At 36.2% G+C, this 14,377-nt stretch overlaps 1 protein-coding gene and 1 long non-coding RNA gene across 2 annotated transcripts; both read left to right on the top strand.

Annotated features, from left to right (window-relative positions):
* The first annotated feature begins 9,000 nt into the window (after window positions 1–9,000).
* Window positions 9,001–10,381, top strand: LOC130470521 (uncharacterized). The gene is made up of 2 exons (XR_008931056.1): window positions 9,001–9,604; window positions 10,123–10,381. It is a non-coding gene; the product is annotated as an uncharacterized lncRNA (long non-coding RNA).
* A 750-nt stretch (window positions 10,382–11,131) lies between these two features.
* Window positions 11,132–14,064, top strand: LOC110779588 (L-ascorbate oxidase). The gene is made up of 5 exons (XM_021984080.2): window positions 11,132–11,610; window positions 11,707–11,799; window positions 12,068–12,280; window positions 12,584–12,769; window positions 12,867–14,064. Exons 1-5 carry the CDS (start codon window positions 11,338–11,340, stop codon window positions 13,836–13,838), a joined length of 1,737 nt encoding a protein of 578 aa, XP_021839772.1. The 5' UTR covers window positions 11,132–11,337; the 3' UTR covers window positions 13,839–14,064.
* The last annotated feature ends 313 nt before the right edge of the window (window positions 14,065–14,377 follow it).

The raw sequence follows: 14,377 nt of genomic DNA, 5'->3' as shown, positions 1-14,377 counted from the left end.
GTTCAATAATGTATGCTATGATATGTACACGCCCGGATGTTGCGTACGCACTCAGTGCTACGAGCAGATACCAGTCAGACCCAGGAGAGGCGCATTGGACTGCTGCCAAGAATATTCTGAAGTACCTGAAAAGGCACAAAGATGACTTCCTGGTCTATGGTGGAGATGATGAATTAATTGTTAAAGGCTATATGGACGCAAGTTTCCAAACCGACAAAGATGATTTCAGATCACAGTCTGGGTTTGTCTTCTGCCTCAACGGAGGTGCAGTAAGCTGGAAAAGTGCTAAGCAAAGCACCATTGCGGATTCTACAACTGAAGCGGAGTACATTGCTGCACATGAAGCAGCAAAGGAAGCTATATGGCTAAGGAAGTTCATAGGTGAACTTGGTGTAGTCCCCTCCATTAAAGGACCAATAGCCCTGTATTGTGATAATAACGGAGCTATTGCACAGGCAAAGGAGCCTAGACACCACCAGAGAGTCAAGCATGTACTTCGTAGATTTCACCTTCTACGAGAGTTCGTTGAAAGAAAAGAAGTCGAGATAAACAAGATTGGAACTGATGACAACATATCAGATCCATTAACTAAACCTCTGCCGCAGGCGAAGCACAACTCGCACACTGCAGCTATGGGAATCAAGCATATTGGAGAATGGCTTTGATGTCCCTGTTTAATGTTTTAAAGTTTTAGAGTTTAAAATCTTTGTAAAACATTATTGGTTAATCATTCACAACAAATGAAAAGAATTCAATTTTCCATTTAATTAGTGGTTTATTAAATGATGAGTCCCTTCAATTTGACGATATATTCAAGATAGACTGTCAGGACCATTCATGTGACTAAGAAATGTCTATCAAGTGAACTTGAATGTCAAAGGTTGAAAATGGTCCCTAGTCGGAGTTTTTTATAAAATTGGACGCATAGAAAACGTTAGACGATTAGAATGCAAGATGACTAGTAGTTCTGTTTCTTGAACTATGTGGACATAGGCAATGTCATAATCATTTGCATAGATACTTACTTTGGGAAGACTAGTATCGGACAAGACCTATGAAACTTTACTGTAAGAGATGAAAATCTGTCATAAGTAAATTTCATTAAAATTATTAGACACTAAATCCTCAATACCTGAGTGATTTGAGATTACTTGTTTGAGAACTGGTTGCTTTGACGTTGACCAACCGTCGAACCGTAAAAGGAGGCTATAAAGGCAACGCTCAGGTAATCACCTATCAAACGAAGTCTAATCTCAAGATCGCAAGATTGGGATTGTCCTCCCATAAATCGGGATGAGATGCTTAAAAGTTGTACAAGGCCACTCGGAGAGCTAGAAACTGTGAAATGCATGGCCGTGCTCAGATGAATCATAGGCTATGATTATCTGTTTATTTGATCAGTTGAACTCTGAAACCGAGGAACACCTCTGGACATAATAAGGATGACAACTCTTACCTTATGTTCAAGAGCAAGCGTCGAGCGACAAAGGAATTAGGAAATGCACACTTGTCCCTAAGGACAAGTGGGAGACTGAAGGAAATAATGCCCTTGGTCCAAGTATGCATTCAATGTTAAGTCTAATAAATGCGGTTCAGTATTAATTAACAAGTTAATAATTCAGTGAGATCAAGTGAGCTGAATGCCTGACTAGAGGCCGCTTCAGTTCAAGTGGAATTAATTATATTAATCCACAGCTTACTCTTGACTAAACCCGTAGGGTCACACAAATAGTACGTAAACGGATCAAGTATTTAATGGCATTAAATACTCCATCTATGGATATTCGGAATCGACGGATCTTGGTTTCAGTGGGAGCTGAGATCGTCACAGGCAAGAAATGAATACTCCGGAAACGATGATATTGCCGGAAACGGAAATATGGATCGTATCGGAAATATAAATATTATCCAAGTCGTAGATGTTGCCGGAAACGGAAACATGGTACGTATCGGAAAATATTATCGGAAATGGAAATATTGCAAAGGGCGCGCGCGCACGCAGCACCGCACATGGGTTGTGCGCTTGTCGTGGGCCGCAAGGCCTGCGCAGGTGCACGGCTTGTACGATGCGTGTGCGGGAAATCCTAATTCTATTAGGATTCGTGCGAAGATTAAAATCCTAATCTTATTAGATTTGCTTTGTTATTTAGAGTCCTAATAAAGTTCTAATTAACAAATCCACATCCTAGTAGGATTACAATTCCTTTTCCATACCTCTATAAATAAGGGCCTAGGGTCATTATTTATACACAAGTTTTCAAGTATTCAAAGCTAAGATTTTTAAGCAGAAAAATCAGCCATAACTCTTGCCCATTTAGCCGAAAATAAGTAGTACCTTAAGGGCGATTCTAGTTGGTCAATCTTAAGGCGGATCCGGACGTGCTGTGGACTATCTACGGAGGGACGACACTTGGAGTCCTAAAGACTTGTTCTTGTTCGGTTCGGGCGCAGCTAGGGAAGGCACGCAACAAAGAGTATGCATCTAAACTATGCTAAATGATTATGTGTAAATAATATGCTTTCCTGGCTTTATGGTTTTTTCCGCATGATTTATGAATTGTCATATGTATCATAACCTAACACTTTCTACGCCACTTTTTCCTATAAATAGACCCCTAAAGCCGACGTGAAAAGGACACAACACAACACACAATTCCATAACCTGAGTATTGACTCTAGCCTTAAGCCTAGCCTCACGTTGCGAAATTGATCCAGCGTTCTGTCGCAATCGACCCAAAAGTCGAACAGAACGCATCCTTCCCCTTGTAGCTGATGAATTAAGCCTAAATACTGGAACACTGCTTAGAAACCCGAGATTCGTTAAATAAAAGGAGAAATAACAAAGGCAAGTGGTTAGTTTTCTGAGAACCGTGACGCACCTCTCAAGGGTGCGTCGTAATGTGTCCCTTCATAAGATTTAATCGCTTTCATCACCCTTTTATAAAATAGTTAAACTATTAATTTGATTCATCTATCACGCCTAATAAAGTAATACCTTGGACAATTGAACTATCATGCTAGGTACCTTAAATCAATCTAAATAAGATAATCACGATCGATTTAGTGTTATGTGTTGCATACTGCTAAAATCAATTCAGAATAGTTTAATAGTTTAACGCATGTCCCTTCAATTATTTATGCTGAGCTAGTAAGGATAACCTGCCTCTGGAGTTATCGATGAGCACTCCTCTCGGTAGTTACAGTCCCCCCGAACTCTCAATCTCTGCCCTGCGGGTGTACGTTTAGCGATCCCCACACCAGGGATCACAAGGGAACCTATGGCCGCCGTGGTCGAACATAATTGCACTCCCTTTATGTCACGATAACCGGGTTTTGTCAGTTTTTCTCATTGTCGTTAAAAACTGAATGGCGACTCCTATATTAGTAGTCGATTGGGTGTAAACTCACAGGAAATCTAACTACACTTGATCTGACGACGTCAAGCCCACGAGGGACGAGGTCATGCATTAGCCTCGTGCTTTTTCGACCCCCTCACACTATGTCGTCCTTTGTTAATAGGACTTTTATTGCTCTCATACCGTATCCCCTAAAAATGAAAAGGAAAACTTGCAAATTACTACCTAGGTCTTTAGTGACTTTTCAAATTACTTCATAGTTTGATAAAACTTGTCAATTACTACCTAGGTGTTTAGTTATTGTTGTTAATTACATAATACTATCTTATCCGGCCAATTAATGACTAATAATATCATAATCAACCTCTAATCATACAATTATTTTAATTAATAAATATTTTTTTTAAAAAAATGCTTTTAAAAAAATTCTTTAATTAATTCTTTTTAAAAAAATCATTTTTTTTTTTCTAATCAACCGTTAATCAAATTTTAAAACTTCAACTTTTTTTAATCTAAAATTTTATTAATTAATTATAAAATAATTAAAGTATGATTAACCATTGATTACTTGATTATGATATAATTGGTGACTAATTGTCCGAAATATGGGCTAAGGTAGTACTTCTTCCGTTCCACGATACATGCATCATTTCTTTTTGCACGTACGTCAACGCGCTTCTTTGAACATTAATATCTCTAAATGCGTATAAGTAAAAATCATAAAAAGTTGATATTTGGAATCCTTGCATTAATACGAATTTAGCAAGATCTCACTTGACTATATTTTTTTTACACAATTGTGAAAGAAAGGCTGTCAAAGTTGATTGATAAATAGTGCGCAAATGAGAAATGATGCATCTATTGTGGAACGGAGGAAGTAATTAACAACAATAACTAAACACCGAGGTAGTAACTGAAAACTTTTAACAAGTTAGGTAGTAATTTGCAAAGTCACTAAAGACCTAGGTAGTAATTTGCAAAATTTGCAAAATTAAAAGATTATTGACATACTAACAATATGTGCCCAGCTGACTAATTGACAAGGGACTTACTCAGAGCTCCTATGAAGTCAGCTAGACCTGTTCAAAAGTCGGAACGGGTCGAGTTTAAGCCGGGTCGCGACCAAAAACTTTACCACATCATGTTGGACCGGAGCGCGCACGCCTAACTTTGGGCTGATTTTTTGTGCCCAAAATCCGCTATCTTAGGCCAAAATTAGCAAGCTTCAGGCCTTTCCCGACCGGGCCAATTTTATAAATAAAATTCTAGTTTTGAGTTTCTCAAAACCGTCCAAAATAATACAAAATTGGAAACAGCCTAAAAATATACTTCGCTATTTTTGGGTCACGTCAGAGGGTCAGGCTCAAGATGATCAGGTCTAAACTCCACATAAGATTCCGAAACGTTACATGTTTTAGTCATGGATCCAACTAAGAGGAAGTAGCTTTTGGACATTCGATGAGAGAATTTTTTCGAGTTCAATCGACAATAAGTGGGTGTGTTGGTTGTCATTTACAGTCACTCAAACAAGTTCACATGACCGCTCTGACCACTACTCACAGCTTGATTGCGCTTCTTTGGAGGATGTGTACGATCTTGATATTAGTTTCGAGGCCGGTTTGTTAGGTGCTAAACCAAGTTGATTTCCAATTAAGAAAAATCACATACTTAGGCTCGCCAATGGAGAATTACTTGCGGATCCAGAGCCCTTACGGTGCCTAGTGACAGGCTAAATTCGTATCACCTAATCAAAGATAAACCTAATTCCACTAACTAGATAACAAGGGAAGTCATGATGGAATCCACAGGAAAACATCATTCTTTCTACTATTAAAATAAAGGTTTAGACTATTGGGAAACAAGAAGTTTGTTTGGTTTGAGTATTAAACTACTATAATAATTAAACAAGGAGAAATCAATTAATAAAAGGCCTAGGGTTAGGTTCACCAATGAACAATAATCCGGGATGAGAAAAAACGATTAACAGGTAATAAAGAAATTAATCAGACTAGCATGCTCTCTCGAATCGATACTAATCATAGACTTGGAATTAACAGGCTCTCGCAATTTACTAACCCCAATTCTACCTATTGAAACTAGCCTAAACATCAAATTGCATCTCTCGAATTTTAACTTGATATTGCTAGACTAATACAATTAAACCTGCATAAATCTAATTGCATAGTATATGAAATCAATCAATAGGAAATTAACCAACAATACCAACAATTTACAATAACCAATCATCCCTTCATATTAGTTCATAGATTCCCAAAACCCTAGATTAAAACTACTCAGGCATAATTGAAGTAAACAAAGCAATCATATTAAATAAAAACATAATTAGAATTGAATAACAAAGGGAGGAAATAATCAATACCTAATTGAAAATAAACTAAGTGTTTTACAATCGAAAGATTGAAATTTTCAATTGAAAATAAACTAAGTGTTTTACAAGAGTGGAGAGCAATAATAAAACCAAGTAAAAGTTTAAGTGCTGAAAAATATGATTGTTACAAATAACTAAGGGCCTAGTATTTATGGCCTTGCCTAAAAAACCAAACAAAAACAGAATAATTAAAGCTAAAACGCGCCTATAGGTTGTCATCTCCCGATCGGGCAATGGGCCGCCCGATCAAGCAATCGGCTCGCAGGCCACCCGATCGAGCGCGCGTACAAACTGCACGATCCCCTATCTTCAAAACGCCATATCTCCTTTTGTTATTCGTTGAAATTAGGCGAGTCACCACTCGTTGGAAAGCTCTTGAAGTCTAAAATTCAACCCAATTGGAATCACTTCGTTTGAATTTTTATTACTTGATTTATAATTAAAATAGTGGACTATAGTCATTTTTGTACTTCTTTCGTTATTCGCTTTGCTTCAAACCTCTTCCAACTCAATGTTCGTGCTCTCTAAAGTACATCACCTCTTGCAGTGGTTCAAATGAGTAGGAAATGAATTCAAATATGCTAATTCCTATAATGATAAACCTGAAACTACAAACACACTACAAGGAGCACATTAGTACTAAAAATGGCTCCGAAGAGCTCATTTGAGATCGAAAAGTACTACGGGACGGGGGTAAAAACACTATAAAATATGAACTTATTACCTAGTGGGTCGCATGATTTTTCTTGCTATGTCACTCGTCTAGATTTGGCTTACTCAGTTCACATATTTTTACAGTTTATACAAGAACCCCGGAGTGAGCATTGGGAGGCGGTTTTACGAGTTGTTCGTTGTTTAAAAGGCACGTCTGGGCAGGTGATTCTCTTACGTGGTGATAAAGACTTAACTTTAGAAGGACTGTGTGATTCTGTTTTGGTGGTTTGCTCTATTTCTCGTCGATTTTTGACATGTTGGCTTATTTTTCTTGGGCAATCACCTATTCTTGGAAGTCAAATAAGCAACATTCAGTGTCTCGTTCTTCCACGGAGGTTGAGTGTTGTACCATGGTAACTATTTCTTGTGAGCTTAAATGACTAAATGGGTTACATTTTATTAAGCTTAGGTGTGCATCATCCTAAGGCGATTAAGTTATTTTGTGATAGTCAATCTGTACTGCACATGACTAATAATCCTATTTTTTATAAACACACAAAACACATTGAAGTTGATTGTTTATGTTGCACGCAAAACAATTACAGATGTTATGATTGTTCAGTCATATGTTCCTATATCAATACAATTGGCGCACATTTTTACTAGGACACTTAAGAGGACATTTTCACACCCCTAATATTGTGCAAGATACCCGTAATAACCATAAATTATGGTTTTTTAATGCAAAATAAATTTATGGATTAGAACTATCCTTCAGAGAAGAGTTGGTACACAAGTACCGACCAAACAAAACAAAACAACACACGAGAACATCACGTTGAAAGTAAGCCTATTTTATGCTGGATGATATCATTGATATGATTCATGATTGGATTAACTATCTAATACCGCGTCGATCCTTAATTTGTCAACTACTGTGAGTTGCATCACTTGCATGACAATAATATTAATAAAATGCAACTATAAAATAATAAAAGTACTTTAAATTACAATGGCAAATTAAAGGTCAAAACTCAAGGCGGACTTTTTTTTTGTGATCAAATGGCGCAGAGCCCGTAAAACAATCGAAAATCATACTACCTCCGTTTCAGAAAGTTCTTTACGCTTTGGAAAATATATCCAAAATATAAAAACTTTGACCGTAAATTCTCACCATTATATACATCAAAATGTTACATGTAAGATCTTGTTAAGTTGGTCTAGGGATGTATTTTCAGAATATCAAATTTTTATAATTTTTTCACATACGAAATTGGATATATTAGTAGTTAAATATTACATTGGAATCCGTGCAAATAGTAACTGTAAATATCTTTTTGAAACAGAGGCAGTAACACAGAACAACAAAAGAAAAATAAACTATAGCAAGAACCAAATCTAGCAGCTCAGTCGTTATCGTTGTGAATTAAAACAATTAGAACAAACTTATCTCAAAGTTGTAATGAATCGATTGAACAACTATCTTTGTCGTGGAGCACCATTGTCATAAAAAAAAACTATGCTAGCAAGCCGCAGTTGAACTCATGCCGTTGCCTTCCGTGACTAGTATGACATCAAGATTTGTGTGCATTCACAAAACTCGATTGAAGACCAGGATATTTGCCCAAAAACGTAGAATTAGGGAGAAGATAAATTTGTTTCAAATTTCAGTGCGTTGTGGTATATTTGCGCAAAAACCAAAGATAGGCGGATTAGGGAGAAGAGAAATGTGTTGTGATTTTAACGGATCAAAAAGGGTTTTTTTTGAAGGTAAATAGAAAGGGAGATTAATATAACCTAGTACAGACTTATGATTTTTTTTTTTTAGAAACTCATGCATTTCTAGCTTGTACCATGGTACAGACTTATGAATTTTAAGCTTATACCATGGTACAGACTTATGAGTTTTTAGATTCGACCATGGTATTGACTTATGCAGTTTAAGCTTGTACCATGGAAGGAGCTAAAAATTCATAAGCATGTACCACGGTACAAGCTAAATATTCATAAGTCTATATTATTTAAGGTTTTGATTTGTTGTTGCATTTGATTTAATGTAATTAGAAAAAAATAGAGACTTATGAAATTTTAGCTCTTTCCATGGTACGAGCTAATGAATTTTAAGCTCCTTCCATGGTACAAGCTTAAACTGCATAAGTCAATACCATGGTCGAAGCTAAAAACTCATAAGTCTATACCATGGTACAAGCTTAAAATTCATAAGTCTGTACCATGGTACAAGCTAGAAATGCATAAGTTTCTAAAAAAAATTCTGGAAAAAAAAAACCTCTTGTAAAGACTCGGCCATTTTGTCGCCGACAACGTGATAGTGGTGGCCGGAGGTGGTGGTCGACGGTGGTGGGAGAGAATTGGAAAGTAAGATTAAGTAAGGATACTTATGGAAAATAAGGGAAAATAGTGAGGAGGTTTTGAGTAATGTTGGGCGGTAAATAGTAAGCCCCTTAAAATAAAATACGGAGGGAGTATGACTCTTGGAGAAAAAGTGCAGTTTATGTAAAGAGGACTAGACTTCGATCATGAACGGATTATTTCAGACAAAATAAGGTGTTGTTCTATTCAACTTATTCTTATTGCTTATTACGGAGTTCTTATTTTCATAAGGAAAATTTGCCAATTACTAACTAGGATTTTGGTGACTTTGCAAATTACTACCTAGCTTGTTAAAAGTTGTCAATTACTACCTAGGTCTTTAGTTATTGATGTCACTTACTACAAATTTCGGACAATTAGTCACTAATCATCTCCTAATCAACCGTTAATTATATTTTAATTAAAAATTTAAAATAAAATAAAAAAATTCAAAACTAAGTAAGTTATTTCCATCAAAAAAAAAAAAAATTCAAATACCAGAAAAAAAAAAAAAAAACTCCTAAAATCGCTACTTCCTCTTATGTTTTTTTTCTACTGCCATTATTGTTAGAGCTTCTCTTATGATTTTTCTACTGTTCTTCATCCAAAAACACGAAATTTGCTAATTTACATGCTAATTTGCTGCTAGTCGTTCTCTCTCTGCTCGATCTCTTTGCTGGCGTCTCTGCCTATCTCCCTTCTCCTCTCTTTAATTTTGGCGGCATTGCATTACTGCTTTTGCTAATTCTCCTTCTCCTTCTCTAACGAGCGAAATTGTATTCTTGCTCTTTCTACTGAGGTTCGTTTTCTTGCAAACCACATTTCGTGTATAGAGGTAAGGTCAATTTTCTGGTAGTGTTTAATTTCATCAATTAGAGTTCTTATTTCAATGAAATTGGGGTTATTTTGGAAATTTTCGGGCTTTTATGTTTCTTGGCCAATTAAGGATATAATTAAACACTTTGGGTGTAGAACTTACTCAATCATTCTGCATTTGAAGAATTATTCAAGGAAGGATTTTGTAGATTTTCCTTAGTCCCACTGAGATTGTCAATGATGGTTTTGGAAATAAAATTTAAGGAAATGCATAAACTCTATAACTATCCCTGTGTTTATGGTAGCTATGAATGTATTGGGGTGAGCTTGAGTATATAGGGAATAAGAGTAATTTTAGCAATCTATACAAACTCTTAATGTTGTACGAATTATGTGATACTTTTTTGGCAGGTCCGAAGAAAGTAGTGGCATTCTTTTCATTGCTAATGGCTTATAGCTAGTTTATCAAAAGAACTCAAAATGATTAAAATTTGAGCACTTAACTGACATGTTGATTCACTGTGATTTATGATACAGGAGAGGACGCGTATACTTTATATGGTATGATGAGGAAATGACATTTTGGCAGATAGCAGTAGCTGGATCAAAGGAGCTATGAAAGGAGAATAAATAGCTCATGAATAATAGTAGTAGCAGAGTTAATGAGAAGAGAGAACTTCGTTATTGTTTTGGTGATTTTGGGATTATTCTTTTCCCCATTTTTTTTGGTAATTTGTAGTGGGAATTTGTTAAATTTGAGACTTTTTTAAATTAATTACGGAGTTTATTTTTTCGATTTTTTTGGGTTATTTTTCAATTGATTAATTAATTAGAATAATAAAAATATGATTAACGATTGATTAAGAGATTATTAGTGACTAATTAACCAGAATTTTGACTAAAGTAGTAATTGACAACAATAACTAAAGACCTAGGTAGTAATTGATAACTTTTAACAAGCTATATAGTAATTTGCAAAGTCACCAAAGACCTAGGTAGTAATTGACAAATTTCCTTTTCATAAAGTTAGATCGGATGAATTTAGACATGACTAGACCAGGCCATACCAGAAAAATAAAACAAGAGACCATATCAGATAAAGGCAAATTCACTCACACAAAACATTTGAATCAGATCGGATTAAATCAAATAAGAAAAATTAGATCAGATCCAATCAAACTAGGAAAATTCAAATTAGACCATATAACAAAATAGAAAAATCAGATGAAGATGCCAAAGTTTAAGTTAAATGGCGACCAACTTTTCAGTCTCCATGTGGTCAAACCAATATGGTATAATGGAGAGTATGGGAACCATTAGGCATTAGCTTTCGCCTTTACCGCCGGCCATCTAGAAAACCATAAAAAAATAAAAACGCGGATTCAATCATTCAACCTTACTAGATCGAGTAAAGGAGTAATTTTCCGTTCAAAAAATAAAAATAAAAAAAGGGTCAAAGATTTGACTAGAAAGAAATAATAAATGCACCAAAGATATTATGAAGTTACTTAGAAATTTCAATATGTATCAACTACTAATTCAGACAACTAGCTACAAACGTAATTTTATTCCTATTTACATACGGATTATATCTCTCTATGACTATATATATATCTAGTCCGTCCTTTAAAAACATCATTCAGTTCAATAAACAACCACTGCACGTCTGCACCCTTTTCCCTCTCCTCCTAGACTCCTAGTGTTGCCGCCTTGCCGGCCACCACGCACCACCGTACCAGTTTGTCGACGACGATGGCGTCCTATTATTATGTTGTTGTTATGATAATATTTAGTAGTTTATTAATGTCATGTATTACTGTCGAGGCTGCTGAAACCCGGTATTACAAGTGGGATGTTAAATATGAACTAAAATCTCCAGATTGTTACAGGAAGTTAGTGATTACTATTAATGGCATGTTTCCTGGACCCACTATTACTGCTGAAGAAGGTGACACTATTGTTGTTCAAGTTACCAACAGCTTGTTAACTGAGAACACTGCTATCCATTGGCATGGTATTCGTCAGGTGAGTTTTATTTTATTTTATTGCCTCGATCACTCACTTTTTAGTCGATATTATATATTTTAATGTGTTTTGATTCATCGAATTTGTGTTTTACAGATTGGATCACCATGGTCTGACGGAACCGAAGGCGTTACACAATGTCCTATTGTACCCGGAGACACTTTTGAATACAAATTTGTTGTTGACAGGGTAAGATTGAATTTCACTATTTTTTTGTTTTGTTTGTTAAGATATTACACAATATAAAAGATATGCTCGAAATATTATAAGATATTTTTTTATATCTGTTAAGATATTACAAGATATCAAAAGATATGCTCTTTATATTATAACATACTCCGTAATGTTTAGATCCAATGTAAGAAAGTGTAATACGGAGTATTCGATAACGTTAAATGATTGTTTATTAGTTTTTATACAAAGTATTAATGGAACACATGTGCACATAAATGAACAGGCTGGAACATACTTGTACCATGCCCACTACGGGATGCAGAGAGAAGAAGGATTGAATGGGATGATTCAAGTTAAGCCTGCTCGTGGACAGCGAGAGCCCTTTGTGTATGACTTTGATCGTAGTATCATGCTTACAGATTGGTACCACAAGACTGCTCTTGAACATGCCATTGGCTTGAGTTCTGTTCCCTTTGTCTGGGTCGGTGAACCTCAGGTAATTAATATTTAAAAGGTCTTGTGCACATAAATAAAGTGTATATAAATATTGTTTTAATTGATGAATATTTTAAAGAGTTACATAGTTATTTTGACGGGATAATTTTATTAAAACGATTTTTTTGTCACGTACTGGGTAATTTTAAATGTTTTGACTTAGCTTTTACTCCGATTTATAATAAATTATACCGCATTTCAATAAGAATTTGTGATTACTAATTAGCATTCCAACCATGTTAATACTTGTTCTTAAGTTTGCATATTCAATTGACTAATTCAATCGCTTACCTGTTTGATCCAGTCACTCCTAATCCAAGGAAGAGGTCGGTACAACTGCTCGTCTGTCAGCATTGCCTCTGACCCTGATGTCTGTAACGCTACCCGATCCGATTGCTCGCCGTTTGTCTTGACTGTTGTTCCTGGGAAGATTTATCGCCTAAGGATTGCTAGCTTAACTTCATTATCTGCACTCAACTTTGAGATTGAGGTAACAACTAATACTACATAATTACGTATTCTACTTACTGTTTAATTGTTTATGTTAGTATGTTAATGTTACTGATTGTATATATATTGTTAATCAGGGGCATAACATGACGGTGGTTGAGACAGATGGGCATTTCGTTGAGCCATTTGAAGTCAAGAACTTGTTCATCTACTCAGGAGAGACGTACTCTGTCCTTGTGACGGCCAACCAAGACCCTTCAAGGAACTATTGGGCCACAACTAATGTTGTCAGCCGAAGGCCCGGAACTCCAACGGGTCGAGCCATCTTCAACTACTACCCAAATCACCCGGAGAAGAACCCACCAACTGTCCCTACCACAGGCCCGATGTGGAACGACTCCACATCAAGGGTAGCCCAAAGCCTAGCCATTAAGGCGCGGGAGGGGTTCATTGAAACCCCACCTGCGACCTCTGACAGAGTAATAATGCTCCTCAACACTCAAAATAGAGTTAATGGGTTCACGAAATGGGCCGTTAATAATGTATCCTTCACCTTACCCACCACCCCATACCTAGTGGCTCTCAAGGAAAACAGGCTGAGGAACAAACTCCACCACGTGTTCGACCAAAGCCCGCCTCCTACGGGCTATGATTGGCTAAACTATGACATCCATGTCAACCAATCTAATGTCAATGCCACCACAAGTAACGGCATCTATCGTCTTAAGTTTAACACTACTATTGACATTGTGTTACAAAATGCAAACATGATCAACCCGAACAACAGTGAGACCCACCCGTGGCATTTGCATGGGCATGACTTTTGGGTGTTGGGACATGGAGTGGGAAAGTTTGACCCGTTCAATGACCCGAAGAAATACAACTTGGTTAACCCGATATTGAAGAATACGGTTCCTCTTCATCCATACGGGTGGACTGCTATAAGATTCCAAGCTAATAATCCGGGTGTTTGGTTGTTCCATTGTCATATTGATTCTCATTTCGCAATGGGTATGGGAATTGTTTTTGAAGAAGGAATTGAAAGAGTTGGAAAATTGCCTACCTCCATTATGGGCTGTGGACTCACCAAACGCCTCATTACTCCTTAGTTCTTCCTTGGGCTAATTTAGCACTCTTTACTCCCAATACCAAAAACATTCTTTTATTTTTCATACCAAGTGTTTGTGTATATACATCAATACATGTATAGGGAGTGTAAGTTATTCGGATAAAGACCCAAGTATAGTCGAATGCGAAACATTTTGTATTAAATCTGGATTCAGAAAATTTTAATGAAGACTTCCTTGATAATAAAAGTTCGGAAATTTGATTTGAGTTTTGTGCAAATACTTTATAATCTTGAGACATTTTGTATTATTAAGTTTCAGTTTGCAAAGTCCCTCTTTTCAAACATTAATAGTTTGATATGAATTATATTGTGGATGTCAATTAGCTTAGTTGGTAAATTGTTGAGATGGCGGTATCCAAGTCCCATGACCATTGAACCCCATCAACATCATTTGCCCTATTTTTATAGAAATTATTAGTCTATTTATTGGTCAGTTCAAGTTTGGATAACCCACAGTTGACAAACATCAGTTAGTTGATAAACTCAGACCATGACATACCTTTGAGCTGACTTGATTAA

This window comes from Spinacia oleracea, chromosome 3 (genome assembly GCF_020520425.1).
Source record: "Spinacia oleracea cultivar Varoflay chromosome 3, BTI_SOV_V1, whole genome shotgun sequence".
Taxonomy (NCBI): Eukaryota; Viridiplantae; Streptophyta; class Magnoliopsida; order Caryophyllales; family Amaranthaceae; genus Spinacia; species Spinacia oleracea.
Note: the sequence above shows the minus strand (reverse complement) of the source record. Positions and strands in the feature narration are given on the sequence as shown.

What these genes read in the sequence shown, in the direction of transcription:
- LOC110779588 (XM_021984080.2), top strand. Translation starts at nt 11,338, where the DNA reads ATGGCGTCCTATTATTATGTTGTTGTTATGATAATATTTAGTAGTTTA. An exon ending in ATTGGCATGGTATTCGTCAG is followed by an intron (nt 11,611 to 11,706) that starts GTGAGTTTTATT and finishes TGTGTTTTACAG; the next exon opens with ATTGGATCACCATGGTCTGA. An exon ending in CACTCAACTTTGAGATTGAG is followed by an intron (nt 12,770 to 12,866) that starts GTAACAACTAAT and finishes ATTGTTAATCAG; the next exon opens with GGGCATAACATGACGGTGGT.